General features: G+C 50.9%; 5 protein-coding genes and 4 non-coding genes across 10 annotated transcripts; 6 read left to right on the plus strand and 3 right to left on the minus strand.

The window, feature by feature from the left end:
- Positions 1-215: 215 nt before the first annotated feature.
- Positions 216-3,027, minus strand: SURF6 (surfeit 6). The gene is made up of 4 exons (XM_075112691.1): positions 2,804-3,027; positions 2,266-2,472; positions 1,582-1,673; positions 216-1,109 (listed from the first exon to the last, which is right to left on the minus strand). Exons 1-4 carry the CDS (start codon positions 2,895-2,897, stop codon positions 438-440), a joined length of 1,065 nt encoding a protein of 354 aa, XP_074968792.1. The 5' UTR covers positions 2,898-3,027; the 3' UTR covers positions 216-437.
- Positions 3,028-3,788: 761 nt separating this feature from the next.
- Positions 3,789-10,551, minus strand: MED22 (mediator complex subunit 22). Of its 2 annotated transcripts, none has more exons than XM_075112697.1 (4): positions 10,416-10,551; positions 9,894-9,974; positions 9,341-9,549; positions 3,789-5,179 (listed from the first exon to the last, which is right to left on the minus strand). In XM_075112697.1, the coding sequence occupies exons 1-4, from the start codon at positions 10,536-10,538 to the stop codon at positions 4,987-4,989; spliced, it is 606 nt and encodes a 201-aa protein (XP_074968798.1). In that variant the 5' UTR covers positions 10,539-10,551; the 3' UTR covers positions 3,789-4,986. The 2 variants fall into 2 exon arrangements, with proteins under 2 accessions (XP_074968798.1, XP_074968797.1); XM_075112696.1 differs by having other exon boundaries at positions 3,789-5,185.
- Positions 10,552-10,566: 15 nt separating this feature from the next.
- Positions 10,567-14,961, plus strand: RPL7A (ribosomal protein L7a). The gene is made up of 8 exons (XM_075112698.1): positions 10,567-10,676; positions 11,242-11,362; positions 11,836-11,985; positions 12,821-12,961; positions 13,322-13,401; positions 13,725-13,855; positions 14,233-14,302; positions 14,795-14,961. The coding sequence occupies exons 1-8, from the start codon at positions 10,674-10,676 to the stop codon at positions 14,897-14,899; spliced, it is 801 nt and encodes a 266-aa protein (XP_074968799.1). The 5' UTR covers positions 10,567-10,673; the 3' UTR covers positions 14,900-14,961.
- LOC142065913 (small nucleolar RNA SNORD24) lies at positions 11,691-11,763 on the plus strand. The gene has a single exon (XR_012663560.1). It is a non-coding gene; the product is annotated as a small nucleolar RNA SNORD24 (small nucleolar RNA).
- On the plus strand, positions 12,678-12,743 carry LOC142065914 (small nucleolar RNA SNORD24). The gene has a single exon (XR_012663561.1). It is a non-coding gene; the product is annotated as a small nucleolar RNA SNORD24 (small nucleolar RNA).
- Positions 13,073-13,149, plus strand: LOC142065912 (small nucleolar RNA SNORD36). The gene has a single exon (XR_012663559.1). It is a non-coding gene; the product is annotated as a small nucleolar RNA SNORD36 (small nucleolar RNA).
- LOC142065905 (small nucleolar RNA SNORD36) lies at positions 13,576-13,648 on the plus strand. Its single transcript, XR_012663552.1, has one exon. It is a non-coding gene; the product is annotated as a small nucleolar RNA SNORD36 (small nucleolar RNA).
- A 592-nt stretch (positions 14,962-15,553) lies between the features above and the next one.
- Positions 15,554-20,838, minus strand: SURF1 (SURF1 cytochrome c oxidase assembly factor). The gene is made up of 9 exons (XM_075112692.1): positions 20,691-20,838; positions 19,472-19,553; positions 19,220-19,347; positions 18,780-18,862; positions 17,831-18,022; positions 17,457-17,529; positions 16,919-17,081; positions 16,423-16,504; positions 15,554-16,135 (listed from the first exon to the last, which is right to left on the minus strand). Exons 1-9 carry the CDS (start codon positions 20,751-20,753, stop codon positions 16,069-16,071), a joined length of 933 nt encoding a protein of 310 aa, XP_074968793.1. The 5' UTR covers positions 20,754-20,838; the 3' UTR covers positions 15,554-16,068.
- SURF2 (surfeit 2) lies at positions 20,804-24,050 on the plus strand. The gene is made up of 6 exons (XM_075112693.1): positions 20,804-20,998; positions 21,295-21,449; positions 21,677-21,780; positions 22,208-22,399; positions 22,974-23,137; positions 23,952-24,050. Exons 1-6 carry the CDS (start codon positions 20,819-20,821, stop codon positions 24,033-24,035), a joined length of 879 nt encoding a protein of 292 aa, XP_074968794.1. The 5' UTR covers positions 20,804-20,818; the 3' UTR covers positions 24,036-24,050.
- The last annotated feature ends 30 nt before the right edge of the window (positions 24,051-24,080 follow it).

Below are 24,080 nucleotides of genomic sequence, written 5' to 3' on the forward strand. Positions count from 1 at the left end.
GGGGTGGGGTGGGGGGGACGTGGCCGCAACCCTCCGCGTTGCCATCGCAGCGCGGGGAAGCGGAGCGTATGCTTGCCCCGCCCCTTCATGACTCCGCCCCCCGGCGATGCCCCGCCCCTCGCCGGCACCCGCTGCTGAGGGCTTGGGACACCTGGCAGTGGTACTTCCCTTCAGGAAGAGAATAATTATTATTATAATAAATCCACCAGAAGGGGTTTCTTTGGGGGAGGAAATTTTAATTAACAAACACACTATTGGCTTTTTTTGTTATCGCTAAGGTGGGAATGCTGGCCCCACTGGCTGGTCTCCTCGGGTGCTGCCTCCGCCTGGACAGGGGTACCTCAGCTGCGCCAGACAGACGGACAGTCCACTCCGTGACAGTTCCTCACCGACCCCCCAAGCAGAACACCTATTCCCAGGTCCTCGCAGCCTTGTTCTCACTTTAAACCAGCTTTTTTCAAGTCCTCTGGCAGAACCCGGCCTTTCTTCCGAGCCCTGGCTTTCTTCTTCTCTATCCTGTCCTTCTTCTTCTTCTGAATGTTCTTGCGACGCTTTTCCTGCCGCTGTTGCATCTTTTCTACCACTCTTTCTGTCCGCTTCTCCCACTGCCTTTGGCGTTGCTCTTTACGCTTCTCCTTACGCTTCAGAGCTTCTTTCAGACGCTCTTCGTCGTCACGGATCTTCACGCCTTCTGCCTTATAGAGAACATTTGTCCATTTCATCTTCTTCTCTAGCTCCTGAGCTTTGTTCTGGTCCTTATCCTTGAGCTCCTCCAGCTTATTCTTCCTGGTCTCCAGCCTGCTCAGCAGCTGCTTGTAGTTTTTGCCAGTCAGAGGAGTGATATTGCCCTTCACTGCTTTCCTCTTCTCTTTCTTCTTCTGGATCTTGCTCAACTCATTCTCTTCATGGACTTCGACCCTGTTGAAGACAACCTCAGCTGTGCTCTCCTCCTTTTTGCTTTCTGGCTCCACTGGTACCTCCTCTGTTTCTTTCTTATCCATTTTTGCCTTCATCTTCAACTCCTTTCTTCGGCGCTTCTTTCTCTCTCTCTCATACTTCCTTCGCTGCCTCTTCTCCAGGACTGCAGGGGGTAATTCTTTGGCATCACCCTAAGAAGGATGGACATGAATTAAAAGCTTTAAAAGGATAAAGCAGAATTAAAAGTGGGATGTCCTCAAGTTCCTGACTTCAAACTTCTAAGGAACGCACTACTTGTGACAAGAAGCCATGGGCTCAGCTTTTAGACACCAAACACAGTAAAGGCATTTCAGACCCTTAACTTTCTCTCGACAGCCTGTAGCTACATTCCCTTTCAGGCTCCTAGGGCTTTTCTTTTTCCTAAAACCCACCAGAGGCATGCTCTCCTCCAAGCCAGGCCCCACCCTTCCTGGGGTGTTTTTCCCGACCACAGGATACACACAAGCCTCCCAGCAAAACCTACAGACACCTACTTAGGAGACGGAATTAGCTCAAACCCTGGACCTTGTAAGATCGTACTCCTGCCCCAACATCTCCCGGGAGGCCAGGGAGAATTTATATTGCATAAACACACACAGGGATATATATTGAAGGTTCTCATACTTGTCCAGAAGCTTTTTTGATCTTCTCGTGTAGCCTCTGTCGCAGGAGATTAATTGTGGAAAAAGAAGTGGAACTGAGTTCACTTTTGCTTCCTGAAAATGAGAGGAAGAAAATAAAAATATTTAAAAGGCAGCGCTAGCTAAACTGAACAACTTTCTATGGCTACGGGAAAAGCTCTGAGAGCTCCTCAGATGCTGTGAATGGAAAATCTAAAGAAACACAGAGTTTCTATTTCATTGGTTTCTTTAGAATTTGCCTTTTTCTATCTATATTATCATTCAGCACTGCCGGCCAGAGTGGCCCAGCATGCCGGAAGGCAAGTACCAAGCTAGTGGAACCAAAGAGGCCAAGGACATCTTTCCTTTGTGATCAGCCCTTTCAGGTTCGTAACGGAAAGCCGCCTGGCATGACAGAGACACAAGAATCCCCAGAAGTTACCCAAAAACATAAAAAGCCTGCGATTCGGTCCGAAGGCTCCTGTTTCCATAGAGCCACCCAGTGGCCACGTTACAAATTTACACGTGTACGCACAAGCTCTTTGGGCACGTGGAATAAGTGAATATGTTCTCAATTCGGCTGAACTTCTTAAAGGCTTGCCAAACTACACATGGGTGAAGCAACTGAAAAGCAGCCACCTCGGCTCAGGAAGCTTTAACCAGACCACGGCAGCGCCAGTTTTCTTACCCATAACCAAACTCTCATTTTTGCTCTGGGTAACACCCTGTGGCGGTGATTTGCCAGCTTGAGGGAGTGCTTTCTGTCCTGGAGCAGGTTTACTGGTGTTTGAGACCACCTGTTTGACCGAAGGAGCATTCGTCTTCTCAGCTCGCTTCCTGGGTTTCTTTCTCTTCTTTTTCTTGAGCTGCCTACCAGCATCCTCCGGCTCCGGCGCTAGAAGGCAAAGACAAATTACACAAAATGGGACGATGCCGCATTCCCACGGACTGTTATTGCTGAAGACTAAAGTTCCAACATTGCAATGATACATCTCCACCCTTAAAAATTACGTATTTTAGGACTTATTTAAAACGACCAAACACGCTCGCACGCTTCACCGAAGCTCCAGTTCTCCCGTTGCACCACCACGGTACCGAAGCGCTCAGAAGCCCCATGGTGCAGCAGGGATCGCTTTTTTTTTTTTCCCCTTAAAAAAGGGCACAGCGGGCCGGCCCGGGCCCGGCGGAGGCAGCCTGCCGCAAGCCCAGGTCCCACGGGCCATTACCGAACTTCCTCTTGCGCGGCTCCGGGGCGCGCTGCGCGCAGACCTTCCTCGCCAGGCCCTGCAGGTAGGAGTCCTGGGCGGCCAGGCTGGCCATCGCGGCCCCGGGGCTCCCTCAGGGCGGGCAGGCCGCGGGCACCCGGCCGGGCTACAGACACGCTGTTCCCGCCTCAGCGCCCCCTGAGGAGCGCGGCGGCGCCTTCCTCCTCCTCCTCCTCCCCCTCCGGAGCCTGGCGGCAGGAAGTGACGGCAGCGCGACGGCGGCGGGGCGAGGAGGGAACGGCGGTGCTGCGCGGAGGAGCGGGTGGCACGATCGGGCCCCAGCGGAGCCGGCCCCGGAGGAGCGGGCGGCAGAATCGGGTCCCGGAGGATCGAGCCCCGGCAGAGCCGGCCCCGGGAGCGGGTCCCGGAGGAGCGGGCGCCGGTGGATCGGGTCGCAGGATCGCGTCCCGGTGGACCGGCTCCCGGCGGAGACGGCCGCGGGAGCGGGCGGCAGGATCGGGCCCCAGGAGCCGCCCCCGCCGGCATCGCCCCGGAGCTCTGCCGCAGCCCCCAAGAGCCGAGGGCCGGACGCCGTGGCCGCCGCGAAGCCCCGGGGTGCCCCAGCCAGAGGCGGGAGGTGCTCGGGCCTCCCCTGGAGCGGCCGCGGGGCCCCCCCCCGAGCCACCCTCCGGCTGCCCTCCGCTTCCCCCCTGCCCGGGCAGGCTCCGAGCTGGAGACCTGAGCGGGCGGGAGGGGACAGAGCCGTGCACGGTCCTGCCCGCAGCGGCCCCTGTCCACCCGCCCGGGGAGCGCGGCTCCCACAGCACCGCTCGCTCGCTGCGGCTCCAGGGCCGTGACGGTTTCTGGGGCACGGGCAGGGACCCCCGACACAGCGACAAGGAGCAGGGCTTCCTTGGAAACGTGGGGTAACACCCGAGCGCATGTTCATGCTTAATATTGTGGCATTTTCTCAAAGCCTTTTGGCTGAAAACACACGCTTTAAAAATTATACAAAAGAGTTAGTTTTATTAAACCACCTAATTACAAAAATAAACGGAATGGAAGAAAAATAAACCAAAACATATACCAAAATTCACATCCTAAGAAACAAAGCGTTACAGCAGAACGCTGGGGAAGCGCGGCTCAGGTGGCCGTTGGCACGCGGCCGTGGCCCTGCGGTGCCCGTGACACTGAGCTGTCCTGGCCCTACTCCAGTTCAACTACAGCCCCCTCCCAGCTGCGCGGCTCGAGCCGACGCTGAACAGCCGCAAAGAGAAAGGGCGGAGACGTGCCAAGCTGCTGAACAGCAGCAAAGCACCAAATGGGCTTCTTTGGAAAGAAACTGCGAGAGTAACCAAGTATCCCTCACTGCACCAGGCACCCCAGTCATCTCAACGTTTTTTTATTAAGACAAAACTATTAGCTAGCGTAAACACTGGCTTCATGTTAGCTCCAGCTAGGTTACTAGAAAGTTTCTGTGTAAACACTGAAAAAGGAATCAGGCTAACTAAAGCGTCTTGCTGCTGCCATCTGTGGCCTTGAGCAAGTGGTGTCATCAATAAATACCTCAGTCCGATTCCTCAGCTTGCCCTTTTCGAGGGAGCGCTGCTCGTCAGGCTGCCGAGAGGCTCCTCCCAAGCGACTCCAAGTTAAGTTCAAGTCTGTGAAGCACTCTGACAGCGGAGACTGCTGTGTGAAAATAAAATACTACAAGATTCTTACTCCAGTTAAGTAGAACAGAGGTTGTCAGATGCCATCCTGAGAGCTTTAAAGCAGCCAGAGCATCAAGAACCTTGGGAAGCAGGGTAAAAACCCCAAACCACTCACTGCCCCACACCTGGCTCACCTTTATCCCAAACAAATTCAGCTCCCAACACTCCAGCATGTACTTACTGAGATTCACATGGAAACAAATGTGATTTCTACTGAACTCTACATGTAACTGTCATGTAAAAGCAAACCTAACTCTAGCTTGTTAGAACAATCAACTTTGTATTTACACATTACGATCTCTTAAGGGAGAGGAACGCTCATGGCAACGTCCGAGGGGTGGAGAAAGCACCGTGGCTGTCCAGCAAGCAGAAACCTGCAAACACAGCCCAGGGCATTCTCCTGACAGCGGGAGATGCTCAGCACAGCAGGCGGAAGACTTCCAGCAGCGCAGTGCCGCCAGGAGAACCACGTTCGGCAGCAGAGGATCCTCTTCAGGAGTGCTCTGTGGGGCCTGCCCCATGCCCGTTCACGTGAGGGTGCGATGGGGTTGAGCTCTGCGAGGTAGCAACGCTCTGCTCTGCCGTGGCAGCTGTCAGAGGCGTGGAGAGGCTTTCGGGGGACAACGTGGCAAAGTCTTGTCTCCAGTAGGCTTCGCACAGTGGAAGATCATTGCTGTCACACAGACTGTAGCTTTCCAGAACAAACAACCCCAGTAAGGAGAGAGAGCAGGTGCAATAAGGGGAGGGGGGGAGCAAGACAGAAGCAAAGTGTTAAGAAAACGGCAAAAAAAACCCTTCACGGGTGTAAGGTCTGTGCTCACAAATTCATCGCAAGTTTTGTGATGCTGGCCTTCCCTAAGGCACTCCTTAATAGCTGGTCTTGGACCTCATGGGCCTGGCAAGGATCGGGAGTTTCAGAGACGGAACTGTCGCTACAAACTGAAACAGAGGCTCAGCTCTAACCCAGACACTCCAAGTCCCTGAAAAGATCTGGGCTGAAGTCCCAGCACCCCAAATACAGGAGCTCTGCTCCTGAACTGAGTGAGAAAAGAACCCCATCCATAACTATTTTACTTGGAATTAGATCACAGCCTCTGTGAGGGAAAAAATATCAATCCTGCTCTGAATTTAATGCGGCAAAAAAGCTAGCACGATTGTTTTAGGGCCTGTCCCTGTCATGATAAAGAATAAACCTATTTGCACCCTTGCCCCTTTTGAAAAAGTGCTCCACAGGATGTCTGGGTCTTCCACAGAAGCTCCCCAGCCTGACTATAAAGCACTGATGGCTCCTGCTCTTTTCAGCAGAACCTGAGGTAATGGTTCTTCAAGCAGCTTCCTGGATTTGACCACTGTACACTACAGAGCGGGATAAACAAGCAGTTTTTAAATATTTTTAAACAACTGGCTAATTCTTGCCTGTGCTCTAAGGAAAACAGTGTGGAAGGGCCAAAAGCTATAAGGAAAAATGATGGAAAGAACTGGAACAAAACAAAAACAAATTCCAAAGAGAGGAAGGAGCTGCACACACAAAAGACACCCAAGACAAAGTGAGTGCTGGAGCAGAAAGCAGCTTGCGTTCAGAGTAAAACAAACCCAGTGGGTCAAGTGATTTTGTTGTCGCAGCTTTATTTATATTTTTAATGTATAGACTTGAATAGATGCTTAGGGAGATATTTTAAACGTAGAAATATGAGACACTTCAAATTGCACAAACACGAAACATATCGAGATCTAACCCCACACTCAGGAAGCTCCTGTGATCTCAGAGGAGGGAGCGATGGAACATAAATGCAAGTTTGGGGTTTAGGATGAGAGAAGGCAAGCTGGACTTAGAGTTACCGCTGTGGGGAATACGCACACAAAGCACTACTTGCAAGCATCTACTTCTGAGCTCTTTTCTGGCAGCATCACCCAGCTGGTTTTGCAGAAGTAGTGAGAAGGCAGCAGACACAGGTTTTACATCTAGGGCCTTTGTAAAATCCCTTGGAAGATCACCCTTCCCTGCAGTCCCCAACACACAGTGAAGCTGGGCTCAGTTAGCAAAGACCTTCAGGACTGACCCAGAACTACGGTAACTCCTTTTCTGTCAGTCTTAGACCTCAGGCCATGGTTTCCAAGGAGAACCTGGCCACAGCTCCCACTCCGTCTTGCCAGGGGAGTTACTAACAAAATTTTAGGGGCATCAGAAGCATAACTGCTTCTCCTGCTGCCCCAGTTAGAACAGTTCCAAAAGGCTACGCGTCGCCCCTCATGTAACACTTCTCAGAAGTCAGGGTGAATAAGCAGCTACTGCACAGCCTGCAAGAGCACTGGCCAGCCTGCTACCCTGTCCTTTGTCTGAGGGTTTCTCAGAGCGTAGAAGGGACTTCACTACTGCCCTTGGGGCAGGCAGCCAGGTCTGTGCACAGAGGAACAGCTTGAGGAAACTACTTAACACAGCGACTGAAAGCAAAGATCCCTTCAGAACAATCCACTCAGCTTCAGTTTCAAGGCCCTGCTTTCAGATCTCCTCATGAAAACCCCATGAATACATAAAAAGCCTAGCAACAAAACCCGACCCTACACCTGAGGGTTAGTTACTGGCTCTGGGCAGTAACTAGCTGTGTTAGTAACTAACTAACCTGTTAATTACTCGCTATGGGCAAAAGGCTGACTCCCTTAGCACAGAGGCAGTGACAACTGCTGGGCAGGAGACACTCCCTGCCACTGGCTTTTCACAGCCATCGGGAGCAGCACACAGGGACCAAACGAGCTACACAGCACGTTGCAAAGCTCTCAGCTTTGCAGCACCTGGAGGTGTTCTGCTGCAGGGAGCTCACTTTCCTATAGCCTCCCCTGGAAGGGCGACCTAAAATAAACTAGCCAGTGACCTTGAGGGAAAGCGGAGCACGGGGGAGCAGTTCGGCAGGATGGCTGCACGGAACCCACGGCCTGGCCTCATGGGAGCGCACACCTCGGTAAATCCTGTGGGATCAAGACCCACAAGAAAGTCAGACAGTGCCAAGAGGCAACCCCAGCCAGGCTCACAGGGTGGCACAGAATGCCGCTTTGCAGGCAAACCAGCTACTGCATTTACAGACTTTTAAACATGATTATCACGCTACAACTAGGTGATGTGGTACAAACCTTTTTTCCTATGTTAGACAATAAGATTTCATTAAAAATATCTTAGTACTCTAATTATAAAAGGACTTTGAATAAATCACTGTTTCTACATTTACACACACACAATTTCTTTGGTGCAGAAAAAGACAGAGCACAGGAAGGGAATAAGTGCTAAAAGCAAATGACTAAGTGCTACATGGTATGAGGCTTCAGTGGAGGGATCATAGCTCTGTAGAGTTGCCACGCTTCCTCACCTTGTGACCACTCTTACAAGAAAGAGCACGAACGCAAATCTGTTCGGCGTATACCAACATTTGTGCTTAGATGTTTAGTTGTTATGAAGGGCTGCATCTGGTGCCAGGCAGGTGAACAGACCATGCCAGCATGGTCAGAACCCCTTAGTCCAGAAGTTAAAGCTACTGATACACAGTGGTGGCAGTCTGGTTGCAGTGTGAGAGAAGCACTTCTGCCACATGTGAGGCACTATCAGCCCACACCACTTCGCTTTGGATACAGCTCACTGCTATGCTGTGTACAGCCTGTAGTGGGTGCACCCCTGACCTGCCAGGGACTGGACTGGGGCTTGGCTTTGCCACCATTGCTCTTTGCTCCCAAGATATTTCTAGGATCCCTTGCCACCCCCCAAAAAAACTGAGTAAAGTTTGAAAAACAACTCTAGTTTTCTTCCAGTGCTGTAGCCGTTCCTAAGCTATGTCATATCACTATCTTTTTACCTTTAAAATACATATATTTGCCATAAATAATGGCCTAACTTCCAAAGATATTGAGCAATTAGGGTTTTAGTTGACTTAGCTGGGGTTATAGGCATTCAGCATTTTTAGAAAGAAGGGAAAGGCAAAAATAGAAAACCTGGTCATTAAAATTCTAAATAAGATTTTCAAAAGTTAAGTTTTTGTTTAGAAGTCATAGCGTTATTGCACCGACTTCACTTAGCTTGGACAGTGCAGCCAAAATAATCAGGTTCTCATTTGTTTTCTCCTGCTTTCATTTACTGCATCATCAACTAGAAGTGCTGGAGTGCATGGCAGAAAATAAAATAAAAAAATAAAGTGTCTGAATTCTCTAAAGCCTATTTTCTAAGAGTCTTTTTAAAACATTAAAAATCCCACAAACAAATTGGTAATAAGTCCTCCATAGAAAATCCTATCATAATACTTCAGTGAAACTGAGCAAGTCTTGTTTTTTTTCTCATTTAAAATGTTGACCCCAGCAGGACTCCAGGCAGCCAGGGGCAGCGGACTACAAGGGAAAAGGCACACCGTGTGACCAGGTCACTTGTGAAAGAACTCGCTACAAAGACGTCGTGATCTCATCTAACATCAGGATCCAGCTCAGCAAGTCAGTCTCTCTAGGGAGATAGAGACAGGCTCCTCCAGAGGGACAGACAGATTATACTCCCAGTGAAATTCATCTCCTTTCAAAATGCTTACAAAAGAAGTTTAAGCAAATTATCTGCCAAATCTAGCCAACTGAAGCAGGCACCTGGAGTTGGATGCTGTGAATACCTCCTTCACCATGACACTGATACCCTGTAGGGTGTCTACAAGGAAAAGGCAGCTGCTTTAGTTGCAGACAAAAAGTTTGACCTAATTAAAAAGAGGAGTGAAATTTTGTTGGGACGATTCTCAATATCTATATGCTAAGGACTACTTGTTTGACTGGACTAACTACCCCAAGAGGGCTGGAGTCATAAGGCAGAAGTCCACTGCCCTATTTGTACCTGGAAGAGTAATATTCTTCTTCTAGCTCGTACAGGTCAATGGAGATCTCATCCCGTAGTGCAATCAACTTCTTGTCACATTCCTCCTGCAAGCTTCTCAGCTGCTGGTTGCGCTGGTTGATAGCTTCATTCACAGAGGGGAAATCATTGAGGATCAAGAACTGCTTCAGGTCAGACACAAGTTTCATCAGGGACTCACCAGCTCGGACCTTGTAGCAGGGAGAAAAATCACACAGCACGTAGTATATCAGAACAGTGCTTTGCTCCAATTCTAAAACAAGACCTTCCAAGGTGCTCCATCAGCCCAAGCCTTGAATAAAGTAGAAATTCCCATACTACGTGAGGATTCTGACAGAAGGCTATAGCTGACAAGCCAGGCTGCACAGCTTTCCCCCTAGAGAAGGGATTCACCCAACAGCCACCCCAAATATTAGGTTACTTTTCTAGCAGCAGTCCTCGTGCGAGGTATAAAGGCTGCCCTAGATGCAATAAGAAACCCCACAGTACCTGAAGGATGTGCTGCCTGCTGATTTGAACAGCTGATGCTACTCACAATGTTTGCAGCTCTGACGTGCATCTCATAGTTATCTTGTTCACCCTGGGTTGCTCGAGAGACTTGAGTTTCATCCTCAATCTAAAGGAAAAAAAGCATACATAGCCACGGTTACATACTAAAATGCTGATACACGATTACTACGTTGTAAGGCATCTCATTTCAGTTTAGTCCGCACCCGGAATCCCTGGGGCAGCCTCTAGACTCTAAAGCACCCACAGATCATCTTTGCTACCCTCCCCGCTTGCTTCTGCGGTTCTCCCCCGCTCAGCAACAGCGCTTGGCTGCCCGTAGGGCGGGAGCAGGGAGACCAGCAGCAGCCAGGGAGAGCTGACCCTGGGGGAAGGAACCCTCTTCCCTCACCGCCGCCCTCGGGGGAGCCAGGAGAAAGGTCTTCCTGCCCCCCCCCTTCTCCCCTCAGGGACCCCCTGCTCTCCTCAAGGCTGCCCCCGGGGAAAACCCGCCCCTCTCCGCTCAGGAGCCCGGGTGCTCCGGCCCCCTCCCCTCGGGGCTCGGCCCGACCTTGGCAGTCTTGATGATTTCGGTAAAGTTGTCCATGATGGACTTAACGTCATCCTTGAGGCGCTTGTTGTAGGACTGCAGCAGAGTCTCCTTGCTCTGCGGCAACACCCGCTGCTGCGCCATGGCGGCGGCCGGCGCCTTCCCGCCCAGCGCGGCCCCGCCCCGCCCCGCGCGACGCCGCCGTCCTCTCGCGAGACCTCGCGCCCCGTCGATACTTCCCGGCATTCGTTGCGCCCTTTTCCTCCCTGTCAGCCCAAGATGGTGAGTCGCGGCGGGCGCGGGGCGGGAGCCGGGGCCATCTCCCGCCATCCGCCCCCATCGCTGGGCTGCGGCCCGGCAGGGAGGGCCCGGTGGGTGCTCGGTGGGCTGGGGAGGGCGGCGGAGGCGTGTTTCGTGCCCGATTCGCCCTGAGCGGCCGGGGAAGGCCGGGTCTGGGCCTGCCTCCGCCCGGCTCGGGCTGCGGGGAGCGGGGCAGGCCGCAGCGTTTTCCCGGTGTAGGCGGGCGTCGGTGCCCGGTAACCCGCGCTGGGGGTGCCTCGGCTGGTCGCCGTGTGTCGGGGAGCGCCAGCCTCGCCTCGGGCGATGACTGCACGGCCGAGGAGATCCACGGGCGGCTGGAAACGGCGTTCCTCTCGCGGGGGAGGCTTCTAAACCTTTTAAAGTCAAATCGAGGGATTTTGCTCCGTGTGGGAGAGCATGGCCAGGCGGGGAGGTTGCCAGGCCGGTGAAATGCCTAAGAAAATGCATTTCCAAGGTGAACTGAAAGCTCTCCTGAGTACACAAGCGTTTGAGGCAAAGGAAGGAAGAGCATGTTTCTTACTTGCAGCCGAAAGGAAAGAAGGCGAAGGGCAAGAAGGTGGCACCGGCCCCTGCTGTAGTCAAGAAGCAGGAGGCCAAGAAGGTCGTCAACCCCCTCTTTGAGAAGAGGCCGAAGAACTTTGGCATTGGTAAGTAAGGGGATATTTGGGCTACTCGCTTGGGATGTGTTTGCTTCATGGACAGAACCCAGATGGCAAACAGAAGCGTAGTGTAACAAAGCTGTGGAACGGAGGGAGCGATGAAGGCTGTTGCCTTGCCGCCTGCAATTAAGAGCTGCCCTTCGTTAGGGGTATGGAGGTGGCTATGGACAACTTGCTAATTTTGAATTAGAAATTAAAATGAAATACAATTTCCCGTATTACAGAGTCATCATGATTCTTTTGGGATGAATCTTGCCCTTTTGCGTGTGGTGTGGTAAATGAATTCAGACCTCTGTAGTGCCCTTTTTGTACAGTGTGCAGATGATGTGAAAGAATATTTGCTATCTGAGCACTGGTGCTGACACATCACCACCAAGATCACTGATGCACTCGTGCCTGTTCCTTGTGCGCTCTTGCGCTGTGGGTTGGGAACAGCTTTGAGTTAATGTCTGTGTTTTTAGGACAGGATATCCAGCCGAAGCGTGACCTCACACGTTTTGTGAAATGGCCGCGCTACATCAGACTGCAGCGCCAGAGGTCCATTCTTTACAAGCGCTTGAAGGTGCCTCCTGCCATTAACCAGTTCACACAGGCTTTGGACCGCCAGACAGGTAAGGATGTGCCCCACAGTGTTCTCGTGTCTCTTCTCAGAGGCACATCCCATTAACGACCCAAGTCAAGAAACCAAAGTAAGACTTAACAAAGGTAAGCTGGAGAGTATCTTTGGGAAGCATTTTAGGGAGGCTTCAATAGTGACTGGGTGATGCCAACAGCAAGCTGCTGTCTGAATTTGCCGGCTTAAGTCTTGATAGCCGCTGTGTATTTTGAAAAGGGAATAGAAAATACCAAAGCTACTTAATGATCCAAAGCCAGGATTATCTTCACTGCATGATTCCATCAGAGTCTGTTCTTCAGCTTGATGTAGAACCATGTAGGGTCCTTTTAACTGTGCAGACGGAGTTTAAGTGGAGGCTTTAGGGGATAGCCAGCATCCTGCAGGCTGATATCGATATGGGGGAAGAAGGGACTTCAGGGTTTTCTTTGAAACAAATAAATAGTCTTTTCCAGGTGACAGTGTCTAAGCAAGAAACTCTCAGCCTATGTAGAGTAACTCCCTCGTAGATCGTTGCCAAACAGGTTGCTTGCTTAAAAGGAGAAAGTGCACCACCTTTAGCTGTAATTGCTGTGGGGTCAACAGGCATTTCCTCACCCAAAGAGCAAAGGAGCTCTCACTGCCAGCAGGGGTGCACGTGGAGGTAAATAGGGGCTCTGGAGACACCCTACTAGCTTGGCTCTTGCACTGTGCAAATGATGCTGGCTTTTTGCTGTCTAAATACACTTGATGACAACCACCAAGATCGCTGATGCACTGCAGTCTTTTTAAAAGCAATGCTTAGATTTTTTTCAGGTCATGCAACTAACTAACTAGTAGATGTTCTCTTCCAGCTACGCAGCTTCTGAAGCTGGCGCACAAATACAGGCCAGAAAATAAGCAAGAGAAGAAGCAGAGGCTGCTGGCTCGTGCTGAGCAGAAAGCTGCAGGGAAGGGAGATGCACCGACTAAGCGGCCGCCGGTCCTCCGAGCAGGTAACTTTGTACATGGGCTTGGCTGCTTGTGTGTATGGGAACGCGGCCCTTTGTTAGAGGGAAGCGGATGCGGTGGTGCTCTGCTCCAACCAAACAGCATCGGACAAGCTATTGCAATGATGTATGAATTTCTTCACCTGAGCTCAAACTGAAGAGCAAAATAGACGAGCTTTTTAACCCTGAGCTTTAGCAGATTGTCCGTGGAATATCTTCTCTGTCCTGCTGAACAGACGTGAAAAGTTCTCACAAGTTTCATAATGAAGCTGCACTACAGTATCTGAGCTGGTTGTATGAGGCTTATATGAAAGCTCTGAAAATAGGCCGAGCGGAATCAAAGCTTAGCTGTAACTTGTTTTTCAGGTATTAACAGTGTCACAACTCTGGTAGAGAACAAGAAAGCTCAGCTCGTAGTTATTGCCCACGATGTAGACCCCATTGAGGTAAGCATACTTGCTGGTACACTTAAGCTGAGGTTGGAACTGGGCTTGGGTTGAAAATGCATTTTATGACAGATCAATTGTGTGAAAAGAGAATGCATAAAAATATGTATTTCCCAGAACGGCTGTACATATGCATGTCTGTAGGTGTCCTGGTACTACCATGAGGCTTGGCCCTTGCAATGATGTTTGAATTTCTTCACCTGAATGAACAATGAAGAGCAAAACGAGCTTTTTAACACTGAGCAATTGCCACAGCCCAGGGTGAAACAAAGAATAAAAAGATGTTCTCCCCAAGTTAGGCAGCACGCTCCCTTCCTTTGCAGCTGGTGGTCTTCTTGCCAGCTCTGTGCCGCAAGATGGGAGTGCCATACTGCATCATCAAGGGCAAAGCCAGGCTGGGGCGACTGGTCCACAGGAAAACTTGCACCTCTGTTGCTTTCACCCAAGTTAACCCGTAAGTATTCTGAGTGCTGACTTGATTCAAATGTGATATTGAACTCTCTAGTTTAAAGTAGTAAAACTAAAATACTACCTCTGTAATGTCTAACAGAGATGTCCTTTTATATTAAGAGCTCTATTGGATCCTGAAGATACAGATTACTTTGGCTTACCAAAATGGATACTTACTCTAAAATAGAGAGGTGGAACTATTAACCTTAATCTGCACAGTGCAGGTTCCTAAAGCATTGGTGGTTGGAGTGACTAACCCTTTCCAAATGATGCTTATCCTGAAAGATCACATTGCTATTATGAGCTCTTAAATCCCGAGGCAAAAGATTTATGGGAAATGTTAAATCGAGGCTCTAAAGGAACTAAAACTATCACCAACAGGGAGGATAAGGGAGCCCTTGCTAAGCTGGTGGAGGCTGTCAAGACCAACTACAATGACAGATATGATGAGGTAAGATTCTCTGTGCTGCTAGCCTTGTCTCTTAGTTTATACTGTTAACATCCCCAAAAGCTTCCCAGTGAAATGCAGATTGTTTCAGACATAGTGACATCGGCTTAAAGCCTGTTGGGTGTGTCGCACCTAGATTTGCTCTTGCCGTATCAGATTCTTTACCTGAGGGTGGGGTAAAACATGAACGCTGTCGCCCAGTTACAAGCAAACAGAGCTATCGCAGGGCTGGGATTGTAGTGAGGGCACCAGCTTCTGCCATGCTCAACTCCATACCCCAAGTCCAGAAGCTAATGTGGTGGCTGAATCCAGCACCGTTCATGGGGAAATACTCTTGTATCTCTCTGCCGCCCTGAAATGTAGTTCACCACTTGAAATGTGTAGGACTTCCTAGTTGAGGGAGCTCTTCCCCTTGTGCAGAGGGAGTTGCAATTTGACTGAATGACATAGCAAGGGATTGTGTGAGGCATCTAACCTGTTCTCACTTCTTTGCAGATCCGTCGTCACTGGGGTGGTAATGTCTTGGGTCCAAAATCAGTGGCTCGCATTGCTAAGCTTGAAAAAGCAAAGGCTAAAGAACTGGCTACTAAGCTGGGCTGAAGATGTGCTGGATTGCTACAGTCTTTTCTGTACATAAAAATAAACCCCCAGATGAAGTTTTAGTGGTCTCTGTTAATGTGAGTCTTCCAGGTAGTGGGTAGGACGTCAGCATTGCCTCGCTTCTCTCTTGGCCTTCCACCAAGTGACGGAACAGCACTGCACAAACAGCTGCACAGAGCAGGTTATTGCTTTAATGGGAGCAGCTGCCCTTACCTATGAGTCCTACATAGTAATTCCTCCTTGGAACACACGGCCCATTCACAGCAGCACAGCTGCACATGCTGTGCGATCATGAAGTTGAATGGGCTAGGCTAGTTCTGGCTTTAAGCCTAGCTTGCTTATGCAAATGTCTCAATTGCAAATGGCTCTAGATCATCTCCATTAGTCCTGAAGAGTTGGTTACAGTATGGGTTGTATAGGGTGCTACCGTGCTTTTCCAGACTAAGCAGGTGGGGGCTGCCTCTTGCAGGGCAAGAATGGTCAGTGAAGGGGGGAAGAATCTAGACCTCCTTGTCCTTTCCTGACTGCTGACTTGGTCTTGTGGCACTGTGGGAGGCTCCCAGGGTTGGTAAGGTTCTGGCTGAGGCAGCTGCTGCTTGTTGCTAGCCTTCATCATGTTCTCACAAAGCCACAGACTGCCTTACCCAGCCAGACTTGAGTGTCCACAGTAACCTTTAATTGAGGGCTGTCACTGTTAAGATACACGATGCACAACACAAGCACCTATAGGCCCTCTTCTGATGCAACTGCTGTGAAATCACTCCTGAGGTCAGGAATGACCACTCCTTGCAAAGAAAGCGATTTACAAAATCCCTTGCTGTTTTTTTGGAAAATAAACTACAAAATTTTAACTTCTCCACTGCTTTAACAACCAACCACAACAGAAGAATGTATCCTTGAGATTACTGCATAAATCAGCTGCACTAGAAGGCTCAGCAACTGTTTACAATGTTGAAGTTCAGTGCTTCCAAGCTGCAGCCCAAGCCACACTGGTAGGCGCTCAGACTCTGCATCAGTTGCTTAAAGTCTCTTTACAGCATGATAGCTGTGCATGTTTACCAAACATGTTGCCCTGAAACTCTGGGTGCTTCAGTTACTGCAGACTGATCAGACTGATGTCTTCTATACAAGCCTGCTCCTGGCTGTACTCCAGAAGAGGTTAGCCCTTCTCACAGAGGTATCTTTCGTATAAATTTTCTGTACCACATGAATGAAGTCGCAGCACATAAGCCATACCTATGAAAGAAAACAAAACCATGTGTTTACACCTTCTCAAGATGCCCTGGACCCCTCTAGATCAGCTGCGGAGCAGTAAAGCACAATTATTTCAAATCACCTTGCAAATATTACTTGGGTTAAAACATTAGGCTTTTGTAGCTTAAAAGCCCAACCAGTCTTCACTGGTGCAGGAACAAGAAAGCCAGGCAAAACCTGCTCCCTTGCTTCCAGCAGAACGCAGCTCAAAGCTTTCCCTTCAGAAAGCCCCACGGAAGGCCAGCCAGATGCTGGCTGAGGTGACTCACCAGGTGACGATGTACTGCATGTGCTCATTTCTCAGGCTCACTCTTGTCTGGCCTCCGATGGGCCCCCCTGGGACCGTGCTTCCTGCAGGTACAACACGGCACACACGTTAGAGCTCTAGTCTGTGCCACGTAGCGCTGCCCTGGCTGTGAGAATCGGGATGAAGGGGCTCGGTCATGCTGACACCCTGCTCCTCTTCCTCAGGCAACGGTGTTCCCTAGCCACCAGCAAAGCCAGAGCTGTGGGGCAGGCAGCCCCACATCAAGTGGCTGGTTGTGCTCAAGGCACCAAGCACCACCTGCATCTCTTCCGAGCATGCTACCGTGCCCCAGCACTGGCTGCCTCTCACCCACAAAATAGTAAACCTAACAGAGTACAGAAGGACGAGGAAGAAGCGGTACCTTTCCAAGTGGCATGGGGAAGTAACTAACTGAACGGGAAGGGGGGAGACGATGCAAATTGAACAGGGACAGGAGGTTGGGTTCCTCTGCGACTTACTAAAATCTGCGTCGATGAAGATGGGCTCAGCGCCGGTCACCTTTGCCATAGCCTCCAGGTCACGGTAGTGCCAGCGGTTTTTCTCAATGTTGTTCTCAGGCACAAAAGGCTTCCGGGTTTCTGATAACCTCACCACCCCAGTGAGATCAATTTCATCTTCAATCTGAAGAAAAGTGCAGAGGAGAAAAAAACCATCTTTCAAGGCTCAGTTCATATTCTGGCATACCAGGTCCTGGTAGAAAAATACAGCACTTGCGGGATCAGACTATAAATGAACTGGTGTTGCTGTGCAGTGGGGCAGTGCTGTAACACAGCAGGGGGAGAAAAGCAGAACAAGAACAGCTTGTCTGCAAAAAACATTATTTACTTAACAAAAAGATTGGAAGAAAAGCTTTGACTTCTTTGAAAAGTGCAATGACTATTTGAGTAACCTCCCATGATGCTGAAGAGGGCTACTGCCTGTCTTGGTTTGTCAGTAATGCCTCTGGGTGATGACAGGGCAGGAAGTGACACGCAGCATCCCCGGTTGCCCCCTTACCTGTCCCTTCAGCCTGGTCTCCGGTTTCAATTTCTTTTTGGGCACAAATCCTCGGTTGACTAAAATTGTGACCCTAGAGGTACACAAAGAAGTAAGGCTCATGAGTGAAAGGAAATGTAATGTATTCCTGCTGCTGCCTAGAACCATGTGCCAAAGAAGGAAGCAACCCGTATGTTTGGTGCCACTTTTTCTGTTGTCTGAGCGCATTTTATAGGGGAATTTGAACACAATTTCAGATCAAGCCTCTGACCTGACAGACTGTGAGCGATGCCTTTTAAGGGAGAGGGAGCGATTTATATAAAACCAACCACCGTGACTCAGTTTTCGGAACAGAATTGAGTTGCTCACACGAACCATGACTTTCATTAACTTACCCCAGTTCTGTGCAGTAGAAAGGAGTAATGACATTCGCTCCATTTTCCGGGTGGGATGTAAGCCGCCCAGCTTCTCTGGCTTCTCGCTCAGGGTCCACAAGTGACCGTGGCAAAATATAGAGCTCCTTGGAGTGGTCAAAATGCCCTCGGACCTTTACAGGTCTGTACTCCAGTTCCTTCAGTTCCATGGGGCTGCAAGGAACAAGGTGAAAACAAAATCATGGCTCTGTCAGGCAAATTAAATTAGGGGGTTTTACCATGAGATTCTCCTTTTCCCTAATGGTTCACTCTAGGGCCAGTTGGTAAACAGAAACAGAAGACAAACACCTCACGGAGTAAGCAGCTGGCTTACTGCTTCATTACTATCACAGTGAATCAAATCAAGATGATCCTAAGTATCCAGAGAGCAGTTCTTTTCCCTGCGATCTGTAAATTCAATGGCACACAGAGCTGACAGGCAGGTGGATACGCCGCACGTGCACCCAGCCGACAGGGAGTGTTTCTTTCCCATCCAGACCACGACATCGAACAACTGAGCTGTCGTGATGGTTGTGCTCTATGACCTTAATAGCAGGCCCTGCTATTGATCCATTTCCTGTTGCAGGCATAATCCCTTCAGGGCATCACAGACACCAGCTACCAAGTCCTCCTTCTCCAGGAGGATTACATATGGTGTGAACTACGTACCACATTCTCCTGAACAGAGATTCATCATTTTTGCATGCATTTAAAGCGTCCCTTAGAGAAACATTCACTTATTCTCCTACTAAAAGTAAGAAAATTAACATGATGTTGATCATTCTAATTTGCTTGCACATCCCGATTCCCATTGCACTCCTTCATTTTCATGCAGTTTAGTTTAGTATAAGCTCATTAGTGCAGGGACCATAACTAATATCCCCAACACACTGTCAGTCCTCTGTAGACAATAAACTCTCAGCTTCCATACTCTAATGTCAGAGGGATGGGCTCTGATGTAATTCTCGATGCCAGTTGTGCAATCAAATCTAATTTCCACTTTCGTCGCTGAACCTGAAAGTACACAAACACAAAAGTAATTCCTTATGGTAGAACAGAGCAATGTAATAACCCCAGCAAGCCTTAAAATCTTTGTCATAAGTTTCTCCTCAGACCCAGCCTAAATCAGGGTAATTGGAGATATGGAAATGGAGGCTACTGACTTTAATTTGAGGAAATATTTATACTGAAATACAAGTGTAAAAAATAAGAATCTCTCCTTGAAAGACTTACAAATGGACACTTGAAAAACAGAAAAGGAAAATAACAGCAAATCGTATAGGATTTGAACTAGATTAAACAGCCAGAAATTGAAAAACCGGACAGCCCTCAAGTGCTCATTTCTTGAAAAAATGAGATATTTAATTGTACCTGCCAAGTACCAAGACAGAATGTGGTCAAAGGGACCAGGAAAAGGCCCCATTTGAGTAAGATGTCCTCTCCAGATGTGTCAGCAGCTGTTGTAGAACTTCGTAGCCTGCAGAACCTCAAACAAACACCTAGCGGAAAACAGAATGAGAAACAGGATTTGTACAGGAGAGGAGACACCAAATTCCTCCAGAAAATGTCACCTCTTGGCATGAGGTTGAACCAGGGCAGAAGCCCAGGCAAACCTTTTCTTACCTTTAGTCTGCTGGACCACAGCAGAACCTGCTTTATCTAGGGGATACCCAAAAAATGTTCTTCTGATCAAGCAATACGGTACCTACATGAAATAAGAAAGATCCTTTGTAGTGTCTCTGCTTTGTAAAACTTGTATCTAGATGATCTCAGCTGTCTCAATGACTGCATGACATTTTGTTTACCCATTGGTATAAGCCTCATCTGAACAACTGCCTCTGAAATGCTACGGGTAGGTTATAATTAAAAAAAAAAAATCAAATTCCAGTTACAGAGCTGAGCATAGCACAGCGAATGAGCTATCCCTTCCCATCCACACTAACAGCACATGTACACACCATCTTAATTTGTTCTTGAAATAAATGCCAGACACGCACCTGCCCTTCGCACTTCCTCCCCTTCCCGCCACGCTGGAGCGGCACAAGGGCAGATTTACAGCCTTTTTGCCACCGATTCCGCTCACTTTCAGCACCGCCTCGCCCCGTGCAGTGAAGCCGGTCCCCACACCGCGACGGGGGGCACCGACCCACCGCAGCCAAAGCCCAGACCCCGGCAACGGGGGGGGGGGGCGGCGGCTGGGGGAGCCCGGCGGGGCTCATGTACAGCGCCGAGCACCGCGGGGGGACGGGCCCCGGGCGGGATCGGGGCCTCACCCAGGACCCCCGCTCCCCTCAGCTCGGGTACCGCCCCCCCAGCTCCCCCCAGAACCTCCCGGCTCCCCTCGGGGCCCCCGCTCAACTCAGACACGCACACCCCCCAGCTTCCCTTAGCCCCGGACCCCCCTCCCCGCTCCCCTCAGACCCGTGTACCCCCATTCTCCTCGGGACCCCCCGCTCCCCTCAGCTCGGGCACCCCCCAGCTCCCCTCAGCTCTCAGCCCGGGCGGGACCCCCCGCTCCCCTCACCCAGCCCCGCTCCCTTCAGCTCGGGTACCGCTGCCCCGCCGCTCTCCTCAGCCAGGGACCCCGCCCTGCTCCCCTCAGCTCGGGTACCCCCCCCTCCAGCTTCCCCCAGCCCCGGGACCCCACTCCGCACCCCTCTGAACACGCCGGTCCCCTCGGATCCCCCTCCAGCTCCCCTCGGGACCCCCCGCCACCCTCAGCCTGAGCCCCCCCCGCTCCCCTCAGAACTCCCCGATCCCCTCAGCTCTCAGACCCGGGTACCCCCACACCCCTCGGGACCCGCCGCTTCCCTCAGACCCGGGCACCCCGCGCTTCCCTCACCCGTCCCCGGCGCTCCCGCAGCAGCCGCGGCCCCGCGCGCAGCAGTAGCCTCCAGGTCGCCATGGCGACACCGCCCCCCACCCCCGGCCCGGGCCGACGGGCGGGCTCCTCTCTAGCCGCCCCTCTCTATGGTGCCGGCTCCGCCCCGGCGCGGCCGGCACCGGAAGTGGAGGCGAGCTCCCGCCTGCAGCCGCGTCTGCATGGCGGGGCCAGGTCCTGCTGGTGGCGCGGTCGCCCTCGAGGTGCCCGAGGAGGAGCGGCTCTTCCTGCGGCACCACCCGCTCCTCAGCCCCGCGGGGCCGGGCAAGGTGGGGCTGGGGCCGGGGGCTGAGGGGCGCCTCGAGGGCTGGGGCCGTCCCTGGAGCGGGGCCGTGAGGGGGGGCACGGCCGGTGGGTAGCAGGCCGGGGAAGGTGCCCCAACAGCTGGGCTCGGCCCCAGCGAGCTCCCCGGCCTGGAGGCTTTTCTCCCGCCGTGGAAGCCGGAGGAAGGCTGGGGAGGAGGATGCTGGAGGGAGCTGGGATCTCTCTGCCCTCCTCAGCCCTGGGGATAATCCCCTGGGCATAATCCTGTGGGCTTCCCTGACGAGGTATCATTTTTCTTCAGGTGAGATGCAGGCTGACAGGCCACGAGATACCGTGCCGGCTGTCAGAGCTGCAGGCTTATACTAATGGCAAGAAGTACCAGCGGCTGATAAAGACAGCCAGAGAGTTTGACTATGGCAAGTTTGAGCCCCATATAGTGCCCAGCACAAAGAACCTGTACGTATTCTTCCTCTTGCGTGTTGTGCTTCACACTTCGTTCAATCTCAGATGTAAATGGTCGACCTTTACAAAGTTCTTGAGTCTTTATGGGGTTTGGGAGGCTGGGAAGGTCTTTATAAAAGTATTTATCGACTTTGAGCACAGTGTTTATAAGTGAGAAGTTATTAAGTAATAGCATACTTAAACTCTGTCACTGGCTTTTTCTTTCTTTCTGTGCCTGTCAGACACCAGCTGTTTTGCAAGCTCACTCTCAGACACATCAACAAGCTTCCAGAGCACGTGCTGCGTCATGTCCAGGGGAAGCGCTATCAGAAGGCCCTAAAAATGTGTAAGTGGCTTTCCTGAAGATACAAGCAGACAGCTTTTTTCCCCTGAGCTGTTGAGATTCCAGTGGGAAGGGGATACATTTTCTTTAGATTGACAGTAAGGTACTGCTGTTGCTGTGTGTTCTGCTCAGCTAGGAAGGAAGATCCTAGCTGTAGGGAGCAGTAGGCCTCTAGCAAATACCTTGAAACATCCTTGCTTGAGAGGAGCCATTCTAAAACTTCCCAGAGAGGGTGGTTCACACGTCCAGCACAGCCTCTGCAATAACATTTTTCCTGTCTTTCATGGTCCATAATATCGCTGTACATTATGTGAACGTATATTAGAGTTGGAGCTTGAGTTGCATTTAATATAAGCTAGAGCTGGAAATGAAAAGGAATAAGGTGACCGGGTAGCCTTGCTAAGCACTGCCCAACCCCTCGCCCTACTAGATGAGGAGTGCCAGAAGGAAGGAGTGGGGTACGTCCCTCCCTGCTTGCGACAGAAGAAGCAGCGGACGCAGCACCCCGATGACCACACGAACGGGAGCAGGCAGCCTTACAGAAAAGAGGAGTTCTGGGAGCCAAAGTCCAGTGATGAGGACGGAGAGGAGACTGACGACAGCATGAGTGACTTGTACCCACGTGAGTAAGAGAACTGGTATCATCTGTGTGCTGAAGGGAGTTTGTCAGCTCATTTTCTCCTGGCTTTTTACTGCTCCCTGCTGCTTGCGTGCCAGAGGCATGTGGCTTCCACCCAGTTGGGATTTTTGGGTTTCAGAAAAGCTCACCACTGCCAAAGAAACATCAGTTATCACTAAGTAGTAACCAGAGCTGGATCACATAAGGCGTGAGGGCAGGGATAGAAGATGCACTGGGATTTGCTGCTGCAGGTATCTCTATGGCAAGTGCTCCCATCTGGTAGGGGCTGGTCAGGCCATTACAAGTAAGCCTGACTTAGAGCTGGAGGCACTGCCTTGCTGTAGGAGAGTGGGCGCAGAACTGCCTGTGCTGAGCGCTTCCCAGAACGGCGCTAGTGGGAGCACCAGGCACGTTTCTAACAACACACTAGTGTGCTTATTTCCCAAATATTTCCGTAGTGACAGGTATATGTTCGGAGAGTGGGAGCAGCTTGGCAAATCACCTTTGGGATGTCCTCAAAGTAAAGTTCACCTGTCTGCACAGGGAACTGGTCCTCAGCTAAATCTTTGTATTTTAGCTGCGCTCTTCCCAGAAAAAAGCCCATCAGCTCCACAAACCTCGAAGGGCAGCGATGACTTCGCAACAGACAGTGAGGACGAGGGGGCCAAGCAGAACGGTGATGCGACCGGCGAGGACGGCAGGATGGATGTCAGCAGAGCAGTTGGCAGCAAAAGGGGAAAGGTGGGAGTCAGGCTGCCGCGAGCAGCAGCAAGGGAGTGCGAACCGCTCCCGTCCTGTAGGTGTTCGTCTCATCTATTCCTGTCCGAGAACCAGCAGAAGGTGTGAAGCTGTTCAGAATAGGCTTTCCCAGTGTGCCAGCCGCTGACTCGCATCCTGAGGTGTGAGTTACTACCGGGAAATGTTTATCCTGTCTGTTCTATCTAGGGATGCTCCTGCCGGTGTGAATAGCTCATCTTTGATGGGATCCTGCTGCACACGCTCTGTAACAGGGAGACTGAAGTGTGTCTTGTGGGTTCCGTAATCTTCCTCCCCATAAACACACTAACACTAGTTTAGTTAAACCCTTTTGAAGTCACAGGCTCCTTCTAGATGCTTTTCCTGCCTCTCTGGAGGAGCTGGCCAGGTCCTGCCTTGTGGGACATACCCTCACCCTTCTCAGCGTGGGAAGCAGGCAGCTGTTACATACATAAAGATGGATAAACCTTTAATGCTCTAAGGCAGCCCCTGAGGAAGAAGCTGGATCCCTTATAACCACATAAAACCAGAAAGTTAAGGCTGGCTGAAGGAAAGGCTCATTTCTACAGCAACTGTCGCTGTTTGTACCTAACAGCGCCATATGCCCATCAGAGAGAGGGACGCTCACTTGCGGGGTGGGGAAGGAGCCATGCTGGCCAGCTCTGTGACCAGGGCTGTGCGCTTGTTCTGTCTCTGTTGGTAAAGGAGGGTGCACTCAGTTTCTCCTTAAGCCATCTTGGGCAGGGCTGGATTTGGGTTTTGGAAATAAGCTGATGAACTTTTTTTTTCCCCTCTACAGAAACAGTCAGGCCCTTTAAAGAAGAAATTCAAGAGTCGTCATCGAAAACCCAAGAACTTCAAGAAAGTAACCAATGGCAAATAAATTTTATGATAAAGATGTGGCCTGAAGCCTGTTGTCTAACAATTC

This window comes from Phalacrocorax aristotelis, chromosome 17 (genome assembly GCF_949628215.1).
Source record: "Phalacrocorax aristotelis chromosome 17, bGulAri2.1, whole genome shotgun sequence".
Classification (NCBI taxonomy): Eukaryota; Metazoa; Chordata; class Aves; order Suliformes; family Phalacrocoracidae; genus Phalacrocorax; species Phalacrocorax aristotelis.

Excerpts from the sequence above, each read along its gene's own strand:
- RPL7A (XM_075112698.1), top strand. Across the intron at positions 11,363-11,835 it reads GCCGAAGAACTTTGGCATTG|GACAGGATATCCAGCCGAAG; the intron begins GTAAGTAAGGGG and ends CTGTGTTTTTAG. Across the intron at positions 11,986-12,820 it reads GGCTTTGGACCGCCAGACAG|CTACGCAGCTTCTGAAGCTG; the intron begins GTAAGGATGTGC and ends GTTCTCTTCCAG.
- SURF1 (XM_075112692.1), bottom strand. The coding sequence starts at position 20,753 with ATGGCGACCTGGAGGCTACTGCTGCGCGCGGGGCCGCGGCTGCTGCGG. Across the intron at positions 19,554-20,690 it reads TGCGGGAGCGCCGGGGACGG|GTACCGTATTGCTTGATCAG; the intron begins GTGAGGGAAGCG and ends TATTTCATGTAG. Across the intron at positions 16,136-16,422 it reads ATGCAGTACATCGTCACCTG|GTATGGCTTATGTGCTGCGA; the intron begins GTGAGTCACCTC and ends TTTCTTTCATAG.
- MED22 (XM_075112696.1), bottom strand. The coding sequence starts at position 10,538 with ATGGCGCAGCAGCGGGTGTTGCCGCAGAGCAAGGAGACTCTGCTGCAG. Across the intron at positions 9,975-10,415 it reads AAATCATCAAGACTGCCAAG|ATTGAGGATGAAACTCAAGT; the intron begins GTCGGGCCGAGC and ends TTTTTCCTTTAG. Across the intron at positions 9,550-9,893 it reads ACGTCAGAGCTGCAAACATT|GTCCGAGCTGGTGAGTCCCT; the intron begins GTGAGTAGCATC and ends CCCTGCTACAAG.
- SURF2 (XM_075112693.1), top strand. The coding sequence starts at position 20,819 with ATGGTGCCGGCTCCGCCCCGGCGCGGCCGGCACCGGAAGTGGAGGCGA. Across the intron at positions 21,450-21,676 it reads GTGCCCAGCACAAAGAACCT|ACACCAGCTGTTTTGCAAGC; the intron begins GTACGTATTCTT and ends TGTGCCTGTCAG. Across the intron at positions 23,138-23,951 it reads TTGGCAGCAAAAGGGGAAAG|AAACAGTCAGGCCCTTTAAA; the intron begins GTGGGAGTCAGG and ends TCCCCTCTACAG.
- SURF6 (XM_075112691.1), bottom strand. The coding sequence starts at position 2,897 with ATGGCCAGCCTGGCCGCCCAGGACTCCTACCTGCAGGGCCTGGCGAGG. Across the intron at positions 2,473-2,803 it reads GCCGCGCAAGAGGAAGTTCG|CGCCGGAGCCGGAGGATGCT; the intron begins GTAATGGCCCGT and ends TTTGCCTTCTAG. Across the intron at positions 1,674-2,265 it reads AAATGAGAGTTTGGTTATGG|GAAGCAAAAGTGAACTCAGT; the intron begins GTAAGAAAACTG and ends TCTCATTTTCAG.